At 35.7% G+C, this 12708-nt stretch overlaps 1 protein-coding gene across 1 annotated transcript in view; it reads left to right on the top strand.

The window, feature by feature from the left end:
* The window catches only part of LOC107705946 (chromosome-associated kinesin KIF4-like), a 121050-nt gene that overhangs the window by 26986 nt on the left and 81356 nt on the right, over nucleotides 1–12708 (top strand). The window contains exons 5-7 of the mRNA XM_016509485.1: nucleotides 3477–3609; nucleotides 3911–3969; nucleotides 4072–4177. Of these exons, the coding sequence (XP_016364971.1) occupies nucleotides 3477–3609; nucleotides 3911–3969; nucleotides 4072–4177 (298 nt within the window). The remainder of the gene's footprint in view (nucleotides 1–3476; nucleotides 3610–3910; nucleotides 3970–4071; nucleotides 4178–12708) is intronic.

Here is a 12708-nt window from a genome sequence, read left to right as displayed (position 1 = left end):
CAACTGACCGCCAAACCATACTGCAAAAACAACTTTTGTGAGGATTGTGGGCTTTCCTGGAGTTGTTGGAGCCATTGATGGAACTCATGTTCACATCATTGCTCTAACTGTAAATGAGGAGACATACCATTAAACAAAGCATTAGTAATAATTTGTGATAATTTTGCACAATGCAAAGCATTTAAAAATACATTTAAATTCAAATATTTCAGTCTTAATTAAATGATTTTATTGTAGTTACATTAAATGATTGGTGTTGTGCTGCTGTGACTTTACATGAGCAGGCTCACTATTGGCTGATTCAGAGGTTGAGGTCAGCCATTTTGTGTTGACATCTTTGTAGTCCTTAGTTCACAACACTTAAGTGTCACCTCAGTCAACACTTAAGAATCAGTCTTAGACTTTACTGAAAGGTGCTTTTAGTATCTTTATAAAAGTCTCCTACTCTTAGAAAAGTCCTACTTTTTACTAAGAATTTTTTGACACTTAAGTCAAAGCTTAAGACTATTCTTAAGAGCATTTCTGAGAAGTTTTATACATACGGGCCCTGGTCTTTTCACAATCAGAGAAAAGTGACCAGGTGTAAACAGGCCTTAAGTGTTCAGAGTTTGGCAAAGATATCTCATTCGTTCAAGAGTTATAGGCATTTTACTAAAAGTGGCCCTGCCTCTTTCAAATGTTTTGGTTTCCCTTTGTGACAGTGAGTCAAAAGTTCAACTTTTTTTTTTTTTTCGATAATTATTGATATTCACTCTCCAGAGAATCTTTCTGCACTGGTTTGGTTCCGATTGGGCGAAAAACATAGGACTAGTTTGCAAAAGTAGGTTTTGCAAAAAATTTTTTGCCTGGCTCACAATCGAATCTGGCACGCATTTTGTCCAGCGTGAGCCAAGGATTCCAGCGGCATAAGTCACTTGAGCCTGCGACTGACAGTTTAGGAGTTATAAGCAATTTTGTACTTTTGATCAGGTCGATTGGGGTGAGCCTTGGTGACGTTGTAGGCGGTGTGAGTACTGCCATCCCTCCAAGTTTCAAGTCTTTACGACTAAAGCCTGTGTTATACTTTCCGCGTCCGCGAGTCCGCTATGGTATGCGTGACGTAAAAATCGTCATCGGAGAGTGTGCGCGGAGGCTCTGAGCGGACATCCGCGCGCCTCCCATTAGGCTACTGCGCATGCGCAGGTTGTGTGAAGAAGCCCGTTGCTACTCGAACCTGTACAATCCGTCGATAAAACAATATAAGGACAGCCAGATGTGCAATAACTCTGGGCAATTCTTTGTTCACATGTTTGTTTATTGTTCAAGCCAATCTACTACGCATGAATGGAACACGTCCGCGGAGCGGACCATCAGCGTATGCTTTCGGAAGTATAAATACAAGTAGTCCGCGCTGTCCGTGTGCTCGTCCAGATTGCTCATGCGGAAAGTATAACACGGGCTTTACGGTTTGGTCTGCCCGAAAAGTTTCACATGGAGTTTGCTGATCCTTGGCCATTCTAACAATTACAATAGGTTTTCAGCGCAACGCGCTTGAACCCCTGATAAATACTGCTTTATGTCCATTTTAAATGTTAGTATGTGAATCATTGAGTATTACTTATTATATTTAAAAATAGCAATTGAATTTAAAGGGTACCTATTGTGCATTTTACACTTTCATCTTCCTTTAGTGCATAATGTTGCTGTTTGAGCATGAAAAGATGCGAAAGATAACATTACTCTGGTTACTGATGTAACCTTGGTTCACTGAAATGAGGGATTGAGATTAAGCGACATTGTACAAGCAATGTATCCAGGCACTATGTTAGTTCACAAATTAAGCAGAGAGTCCAGATCATTCAGCATGAGATCTCCATTAGTTTTAGAGGGTAGAGAGTCACGTTTGCACATACTATGAGGATGGGCTGCTTATACTGTGTCAATGAGTGAGCATCTGGACGATTTCAAGTATTGATAGAAGTAGGGATGTTACGAGAACCGATACTACGGTACCAAGTCAGTATAATCATTTTAAAATCCTGGTACTTGTTTTTCTTCAGTAGCGTAAGTACCGATGGTACCGAAGGTAGCGACTAGCGAGGCTGCAATTCTTCTGACGGGGGCAGGCAGAGCATACGACTGGAAGTGTTTCAGTCGGTCCTCAAAGGGTAAAGAAGAAACACCTACAAGCACACAGAAGTACTACACGTGGAAGACGGCGAAGATATATGAATATGATTGTGTGAGATTTAAATGAGTGCGCAGTTCTGAAAGCACGAGCGCTGCGCATGATCACGCACACACATAAAGTTAAGGCCCGTTCAACACCAAAAACGATAACGATAAAGATATAGTTCTAAAAATCATTCTCAATATTAAAGAATAGCAGAGTCCACACCACAGCTATAACGATAAAGGCAGAGGGAAGCGATATTGTTTTTTCCAGCTTTTGAGTGATACAAACATTATTGACACCCAATCAGAATCCATCCTGCTATAACGAGCTCGAGAATTTAAAGGGGCAGACGAGCATGCACTGAGAATAAACAGACAATAGTGTACGCTGGTGTGGACGATAATATAGTTATCTTTATAATTATCTATCGGCCTTGGTGTGAATGGTGCTTTACAGTCTGTCTGACAGCTTACAGCTTGTTAATTCGTTGTGTACCCGTCCGCAGATATCCTTATTAACATTATTGGCTAATATTACACCCATAATTGACTAATGTTTGCATTCAGAGTATAGGTGTGCGTGCGTGTGTGCTATTTTGAAAGCCAAGTGCCACTAATGTTATGTTTTTGTAATGTTAAATAAAGGAGTTAATGTTTAAGTATTATTGTTTATTTTTTCCCTGTGGTATCGGCTTGGTATCGAGTAGGGCTGCACGATAAATCGCATGCGATACTTAATGCGCATCTTGTCAGAAAGCCGGTTGTGTAATCAGCGGTAAATCTTAACGGCTTTACTGACAAGATGCGCGTTAAATATCGCATGCGATTTATCGTGCAGCCCTAGTATCGAGTATCGTGTACTTTTAGTCATGTATCGACTACTAGATTTTTGGTATCGTGACATCCCTAGATAGAAGGCAGATCACTACTTCACGGCAGTTGCCACCCCAAATTTGCATGCTTGAACAACATTGGCTACATGCTCATATATTCTAGGAGAAAGGAGTTCCCCCATAGCATCAGTTATCTGACACAATGTTCAGAGTCCTGTACTGAAAGGGACTTCTGGCTTTGTGTGCGCACACTTTATGTGTGTGCTTTCTTCTTCTTTTGTGTTTCGAATTAGAAATTAAGTCTTATGTTTCGAATGTTGTGAGCTTGGGTAATTGAAGATTGTTTTTTTTTTTTGGTGAAGTATCATTTTAATATTAACCCTAGTATAACTACTTTAACGTCCTCTCGTAGCTTATGGATTTTTGACTTTTGAAGTATTTTGTTTTCAGATCATTAGCTTAATTCATCAAGATGTGTTTGGTTTGTAGGTCTGAGCCAGCAGAAAATGTGTCACACATCCTGGAGCAGAATCGCTGTCTGCAAGATGAAAACAGCAAGCTGATCCGAGAATTGAGTGAGGCTGTTGGACAGACGGCTCTTATGTTTGAAAGGATCATCATGGTAAGACTTTTTGGACATCTTCATCTGTGTAGTTCAGGGAATGTTAGTTTATCCGTTATCCATGTTATTTGTTGCTGAAAATGACCAGTGTTCTGCATGGTTTGCTGGTAAAATAAAAAGGGCTAAATACAGTTTTATCACTGTTAATTCACCCACCATTGACATGTCGATTCTGGGTATGATATTGTTTGGAAATATAGAAGCTTTGGCTATTTTTGCCGAACCAATTTCTTTACTGTAAGGTTACAATTTTTTTTTTCTAATTTTGTGTATTAATTTAATTGTTTGGTTGTTCTTTTAGATGGAGCAGACAAATGAGAAACTGCAAAGCAAACTGGAGGAGTTGAGGCAGCATGCAGCGTAAGTATCAATGTTTTACCAATCTGTGGACTAGTGAGGTTAATGGGTTTGGTTAGAAATCTGAACAAAATCTCAATAATGAGAGGTTTGTCACTGTTTCAGGTGTAAGGTGGACCTACAGAAGATGGTGGAAACCCTGGAAGACCAGGAACTGAAGGAGAATATGGAGGTGATCCAGAGCCTTCAACAGCTTATTCTAGAACTGCAGGTAATAGAACTGGGATTTGGTGGAGAATGTAATGTGTATTTATTTTATTTATTTGAAGAGTGGAGATGGGACTTCTAGTTCAAATTATGTGGATGTCCACGTAATCAATAGCTCCCCATATTCAGTTGTTTATCAGCCGAAATTAAAATGCAAAATTCATGTTCAGATTAAAATGTTTGAAGGGCAGAAATGATGAGTCAGAAAACCATTACTAATCAAAGAAAAGGAACTGAATAAAGTATAATCGAGGATGCAAGTACTTGAGCTGAAAAAATTACATAGTTCTTAAGGGTTGTGTTTTCCTCCACTCTACCCTTAACAGAATGACTTCAAAAGTCTGTTGTACATTTGACATACACATTTAGATTAAATATGACACCCTCATTAACCCCTTAACTGTCAAAGATCGGTGACGGCCCCAGATTATTGTTGTTTCACTTTAACAGCACGTTAAAACATCACACTCTTACTTGATCTGGACAAACTGTGCATCAGTTGAAAGATTAAAGACTCTAGCTTCGATATTTGACCACTGTTTTAATTAAACATTGTTGCAGTGACAGTAATTTAGTCATTTATATCAGGAGTGCAAAATAATAAATCCGTATGTCATATTTGGAATAGAAATTCACCACGCATTCATATTCAGTCACGTCTGCAGTGGTTTATTTGTGTTCACACAGCTTTACTGAACAGCGCCAATAAGGGCTTTATAGTCCAAAGATGCATATACATGGAGATATATAGATATATTTACTCATGATTACTTCAGACAGAATCATCATTCTATTCATTTTCCACTGATTTACGCAATCTGATGATAATTAGCACCTCCCTGGGCTGTCTCAGTGTGTTTACTCTTCCGTGCTCATGCTGTGACTGAGAGAAACCTGATTCGTCCATCGCCTGTCAATCATAACTGCGCATCATATCCCGCCCCATCTCATAATGTCACACGTTTCCCTACTCTTCCGCGTTCAGTTCTCTCCACAACAAACACAGAGAAACGTCTGTACCCACGAAATATGCAAATAATAAACACATGATTACAATAGTATATGGTTTGTATGTGATTTTCTTGAGATTTGGGGTATTTTCATAACAATAAAGAATGTGTACATCTGAAATGCTCATTTGTGCAGCGATATAAAAGGCTATAAATAGCATATTTTAACAACAGTAAACGAACAAATGCCACATGTGATCACAAAAGGAAGTTATTACAAACACTCGATGGTGGTTTAAAGTGAGTTTTGAGTAAAAGGGTACTATTAATGTCATAAATTGTCTTATGTAGCTTGATGCGAATGTTAGCTCTAATGCAGCTGCAGAACAGGTGCAGATCTTTATGTATTTTGTCATAATAATTGACGTAAGGTCGTAAGAAAATGTTTTGTTGTATTTTTTTAGAAATACATTTGATAAATAGTTGGGCAAATGTATACTGGGATTGAAGCGATGTGGCTTGGTAAACCTTGTGATTCCAGAATAAAGGCTTCTAATGGCTGAATAAAACAAAAGAATAATGATAAAGGAATAATGAGGATAATGTCTCATACCTGGCGAAGGTGTGAAAGGTTCGTCAAATGAGAACAATAGAATCATGAATTGGGCAGTTTGCGAGGCCAGACATGAGGCTACAGCACGCAGGAGAGCTTACAGGGGGCAATATTTTTATTTTTGTTTTTATGTTTGAGCTTATATATCTCTATTAGCATAACAGTCTGAGTAATTCTGATTCTTGAACCGTAAACTTTGAAGTCTCAGCTTTATGAACATATGTTGATTATGTATCTAGTCAGAAAGACTCATGAGCAGCAACCTTTTTATTTTGGGTATGTCATTTGTGTCTCCATGCTGAAAAGGGGGGGTGACAGCAAAGGGGTTAATGGAGTTAAGCACTCAAATTACAAAGTCATTATCCAGAATTTAAAACAAAAATTATATGAATTTAGATATTTTTAAATTACAGAACTCCTGTTCTGATAAAATACTTTTAGTGAGAACAATGATCAAATATAGCTGTAAGCAGCGAATGCGGGAACAAGCCATCAGTGCAAAAGTCACCCCGGTGGCATCAGGAAAACGGTGCACAATGGGCACATGCATTTACAGAAACCTCTGGCAGTCTGGTTTTAAGGGTTACAGCAATCAAAGGGTTAAACTATAACAGACACACACACACTTACAATACCGTTCCATTTGGTAACATTAACTATATTAAATAACATGAACAATATTTAAATAGCATTTATGAATCTTAGTATTAATTTATGAATCTTAATATTAAGTTCATAATAGTGTAGAGTGGAGTGTAGAGGGTGGGAAGAGGGGAGAAAATAACCAATAAAACAGACCTACAACACATTCATTATACAGACAAATGAATATTAAAATGTGTGCAGAGAAAGAAAGAAAAAACCATCAACAACGGAGATAGGGGCCACGTTGGTATATTTTAAAAAACTATTATAATAATGAAAATGAACTCAAGAAATTGTATCGTTAGAGACTACTAACAACTATCATAAACAAATCCGATATGTTTTTATAAATTATTATTTGAAATAAGCAGAGATACTGGTCTATATGAAAGATGAAGAATATTTAAAAGTTCTAATAATATTTACACGTTTACCAGCACTACATTCTCAGAACAAATGACACACATTAGTTTAAAACAGAAAGAATAAAAGCATGGTTACTTTTTGTTTACTCTTTGAATTCTCTGTCTATATCATTGTTTGCGGTGTATCACAATAATCCGTCGTGTCACGTTTAGGGGTGATCCGATCAGGATTTTTGAGGCCGATCGTCGATCACAGGAAGCAGTATCTGCCGATACGATCACCGATACTGATCTTTTTAAAGTCTTCTTTTTATAATGTACAATTATTTATAGTGATACGCCAATCAGGATTTTTAGACATTTATTCAGGGCCTGAATTAGGGTTGGGCAGTTAATCGCCGATGGCTGATAGACATCACGATGTTGAGCTGGCAATCCGCCGCATCCCAATACCGTGTTCGGAAAGAAAATTACGTGTACTACAGAACCTCTAAGGGAATAAATACGAGATGGGAGGACACAATATTTTCTCTCGCAGTTATATCATTGGGCAATTATACTGTATATAAATTGCGGGCATGAGGGAGCCGCTACTGTGCCTGGCATTGAAACTGCTTTTGAATGCATAATCGCTTTTTAGTTTAGTTTCAGTTTCGAGATTTGCGATCGCACGTACTGTACTCTGTTTATACTATGGAGTGCCTTTACTTACCACACATTTTACAAGATTAGTAAATCTTGTCAGTGAAATTTTAGGTACTGTAATGTAACAGGCAACTGTTAGCAATCCTTATTGGTTTTCCGTGCCTTTCTGAATACGGATTCACTCTTCGGGCACACCCCCTAACTCCCCCCACCCCCGATGTCATCGTCCATCACGATGTTTCACTGTAGAAAAATCATTTTGAAAATGAGGGGAATTCTCCTCTTATTGGTGACTCTAGTGAGGGGGATTTTTTTATTTTTTATTTTGAGGGGTGGAGGATGGGCAATTTTTAGACATTTTTCAAAAATATATAATTATCTCACCTAAATGTTTGATCATGCAGTGCATTTTTGTTTTTCTGTTTGAGTACACAGTAAAAAACACCCAATTGTTGCTTGTGTTTTTCTTAAAATTCTGGAAATTCATTCAATCCTAGATAAAATAAAAGGAAAATTTGGACTTTAAATGAGCTAGACTGAAACTTCAAGTTCTCCTGTTTATAATGATATATGGCACTTGATGCTGACTGCTAGAATTGGTCTTAAAAAACAAAGAAAAGTTCAGGCGTGTCAGGTGCCCCAAAAATGTTCTAGGTCATTAAGGGTTAAGTTGCTCAAGCAAGTGGCAAAACATTTAAACTAGTTTTTTTACATTATCACAAACATTCTAAATAAAAAACTGGTTACACTTTATTTCGATAGTCCACTTTAGACATTCTATTTTGCATTTAAATCTTTATTACAAGCCTGCTGTTCATAAAGAACTTTGTTTTCCTACCTCCATGAGTGCCATCTATTATTGCCTTGTTTATATAAAAGTGCTCTTTTCCTTTAAACCTAGCCAAAAAGCCATATGTGTTGACTGTGAAACACAAACTTTAATTATATGCAATTATGGTGTAATTACCTACATTTTCGTATCAATGTTCATTTTTACCGCAAACAATGCACTGTCACTTTAATTCAGCGCATGCAGCACAGCAAAAATAGACTCAGTGTGGAAACGATCGCTGCACTGCTGCATACGCACCGCTCCTGGAACGCACTCCCGGATGGCAACTGCGTGCATCGTGAACGCTCTAATCCGTTAACAAGAGCGCAGAAAAAAATATGCTTTTTAGTGATTATAAAGGCTCTTTTTGTGCTTTCTATATAGCCTATAATCCATTCAGAATTTGTATAGAACTTTTATTGAATGACATGTGCATATTTAGGCGGGATTCACACTTGAAAGAGCAATCGACGAGACAAAAATATACGTGAAAATGTATGTGAATTGAGGCTAGAGCACACTTTCTGAAGCACCATCAGTATTTAATTCTGGAACCGGGTCTGGATAAAACTAACTGAGCAGTTTTCATAGTAGCTCATATTTAGGTGATCACATGGTGTTTTATGTGGCAGTAGGCTACGAAAATCTCTAGAATCTCTATACATTTTCAGTAAACATTAATGCACACAGGCTTCATCGAATAATCCTTGCATCTGTTGATTTTATCTGATGTAGATTATTTGGTTTTATTTAGTGCAAATCTCCGGTTTCATCAGCTCTGATAAGTAATAAACAACATTATATGTGGCCAGTCAACGTTAACTATCATTTAAAGGGGTCATAGGATGCTACATGCACTTTTACAAGTTGTTTGAACTGAAATGTGTGTTGGCAGTGTGTGTACACAACCACCCTATAATGATAAAAATCCACCCCGTGTTTTTTTTTTAATCTGGTTAAATGCTAATTAGCAAGTTTCAGGATGAATGCGGCTAAAGTAAACAGTCCCTCAAAGAGCGGCTCGGAAGAGAGGGGCGTGGTCAGCAGAGCTCATTAACATTTAAAGGAAAATGCTACAAAAACGGCTTGATCTGAAAAGAGCTGTTTTTGACAGGGTAAAAAAGGTGTTTTTTACACTACCATTGAGAAATTTTAACCAAACTATGTTACAGACTTTTCATTAAGACCCTAAAGAATCATATCAACTTGTGGAAAATAGGCATCCTATGACCCCTTTAATCAAAACATAAAATATTATTTACCCGGTTTGTATCTGCGAGGCGTACACATTTTCTCTGTGTGTATACGTCAGTATTTATGACTGTCCAGGGCTTGACGCTTACCTTTTTTTTTCCCCCAAGGAGCGCACGTGCTCCTAAGTTGAAAAATTTAGGAGCGCATTAAAAACATTTAGGGGTGCAATGCAAATTTTTCAAATTGTGTTTTAGCTTAATAAGGGAGACATTTACAGAATACAGAAAGTACACAAGATTTTAAAATAATTTTGCTTCACTCTATTTAATAGACTAATTATGTAATTATTTATAGTCCTATTAAATTGTATGTACATACGTATGTGACGGTATCAAAAGTCATTGAAGCTTTTGTCACTGTATTTTTTTTATCACAATATATCATTTCTAAGTAGAAAAAAGTGTTTTCCTAACAATTTAAATCATTTTTATTAAAGAGATTTTACTAAAGAAAGACTTTAGTAAAAAAAATACTCCAAAATATAAAGTAAACAAGTGTTTCAAGATTAGAGTGCAAAAAGATTAAGTTCAAATGAACGAAAGAACAATAGGTAACACTTTACAATGAGGTCCCATTAGTTAACCTTAGTTAAAGCAGGTTAACATTAACTAACAATGTGCAATAGCTAGTTGTTGCAGTAGTTAATATTCTTTGTTAATGTTGATTAATAAAAATACAACTATTTATTGTTAATGTTAGCTCCATTTAATAATATTATTTAGCAGACACAACTTTAGATTTTATAATGTATTAAAATAAATAGCTCACTAACTCATTAAGATTTTATAATGTATTAAAATAAATAGCTCATTAAGTCTTTAAGTATTAATTATTTGGTGCTATGGTGAAGACTAAAGTGAATATAAATATTTAAATGACTGTGAAACATTATTTGCACAGTTAGGAAAGTAGTGTAGCTTTTTTTACAGGGTTACCGAGGTAACAGCTGCATTTCTGTCTCTGTCAGCGCCCTCTAGTCATAGATGGGGTGCTGTGTGTACATTAATGAGGAAAAAAAATTAACTTAAATGATTTTAGCAAATGGCTGCAATATAACAAAGAGTGAAAAATTTAAGGGGGTCTGAATACTTTCCGTACCCACTGTATATCTATGCCTCTAGTGCCCAATGTGGGCTTTCATTCAGCGCGTCTCCACTCGTTCCGCCTTTCTTCTCATCTGTGCTAATTTAAATTAAATTGTTGCCTTTTTAAAGTTTGGTAATCATATGAGGCTGTATCGCTATTTTTGAATATATATTTGAATATATAAATGATATATTTATGAACAATATTTATTGTTCATGTTAACTAACAGTTATTTTAATGTTAACAACTAAAACCTTATTGTAAAGTAGGGGTGTCCCCGATAAAAATAAATAAATTGAAGAAATTAATGCGTTTGTTATAGGCTGTGTAAGTTAGGCTGTTTTGTATTTTGTAATTGTATTCGCACTCATGCTCCCAAATACATTTTCCAGTTCGCACACGTCTTTTCTTAGTCGCAAATGTGAGTGAAATGCTTGCACTGTCGAGCCCTACTGTCGAATGTCTGACTACTTGACTCTTGGTAATGTATTTTGCCCTCGCCACCAAACTTATGATTCAACTATCAATTGACTATCTGCAAGATTCAACAATTCTGATTCGATTATGTAAATCCTTAGTCAGGGACACCCCTACTTTACAATAAGGTTTTAGTTGTTAACATTAAAATAACTGTTAGTTAACATGAACAATAAATATTGTTCATAAATGTATCATTTATATATTCAAATATATATTCATAAATATATCATTTATGAATTGTAGTTAATATTAAGTTCAAAATGTACTATGACATTATTAATTAAAATGTATAATTAATGTACCATGAACTAACATGAACATTTTTATTAACTAACACTAATAAATACTGTTAAAGATATATTGTTAAATGTTTGTTCATGTTAGTTAATGCATTAACTAATGTTAAAAAAATGAGACCTTATTTTAATTTGAGTTTGGTGATGAGTTTTTTGGCTCAAGGTCTGCATTTAAAGTCACACCAGAGGTGTTCAGCTGGGATTAGGACTTGGCTTTATGCAGACAAGTTCTTCCACACTAAATCAATCATTTGTGACCCTGGACCACAAAACCAGTCTTAAGTGTCAATTTTTCAAAAAATTGTTAGGATAGGACAATATTTGGTCGAGATACAACTATTTGAATATCTGGAATCTGAGGGTGCAAAAAAATCAAAATATTGAGAAAATCGCCTTTAAATTTGTCCAAATGAAGTCCTAGCAATGCATATTACTAATCAAAAATTAAGTTTTGATATATTTACGTTAGGAAATTTACAAAATATCTTCATGGAACATGATCTTTACCTAATATCCTAATGATTTTTGGCATAAAAGAAAAATCTATAATTTTGACCCATACAATGTATTTTTGACTATTGCTACAAATATACCCCAGCGACTAAGACTGGTTTTGTGGTCCAGGGTCACATTTCTTTTTGAACTTTGCCTAATACACAGAGGCATTGTCATGTTAGAATAGAAAAGACGCCTGTCCAAACTGTTGCTGCTATAAAATTAGAAGCACAAAATTCCCTAGAATATCATAATATGCTTAAACATTAAGATTTGTGCTCATGGAAATGACAAGTAGTCAAACCTGTTTATTAGAAGGGGGTATCCCAATACTTTTGGCAATATACTGTAGTGTGTTTCTGAGAGAAACTGACTGTCTTCAGAAAAGTTTAGATGGTATTTTCTTTTCATCTTGTCTCTGTAGAATGCAGACCATTCTTTTTTTGCATTAGATTTTGAAATTATCTCATTTAAATAAAAAAGCTCATGTTGCATTTATGCAGCGTCTTTATTTGGATCATGATTAAAATGCAGTGGTTGCTTGTACTTTTAAATTGAAAGAGCACAAGCACTTAGTTTGTTTATATGAAGATAATTATTTTATTAGTATTATTTATTTGTTTGATTTTGGATTTGTTTTAAAAATTCTGTTTAGTTTTGTTATTTTACATATTTCAATTTCACAAAGAAATGTGCAACATTTTGCCTGAGAAATAAAAGGGCACGTTTTCATTTATAATTTGTCTTAAAAAAAAAAAAAATGAGAAAATCATATTGTGAAATAAGTATCATGAATCTTATTGCCTCGTGAGTTGAGTTTTTTTTTTGCAGTTTATATTTTGAACTTCAAAAAATAATAGGCCAATCTGTTTCC

This window comes from Sinocyclocheilus rhinocerous, unplaced genomic scaffold (genome assembly GCF_001515625.1).
Source record: "Sinocyclocheilus rhinocerous isolate Xijiao unplaced genomic scaffold, SAMN03320098_v1.1 scaffold2387, whole genome shotgun sequence".
NCBI lineage: Eukaryota > Metazoa > Chordata > Actinopteri > Cypriniformes > Cyprinidae > Sinocyclocheilus > Sinocyclocheilus rhinocerous.
This window is presented reverse-complemented; position numbering and strand designations above follow the sequence as displayed.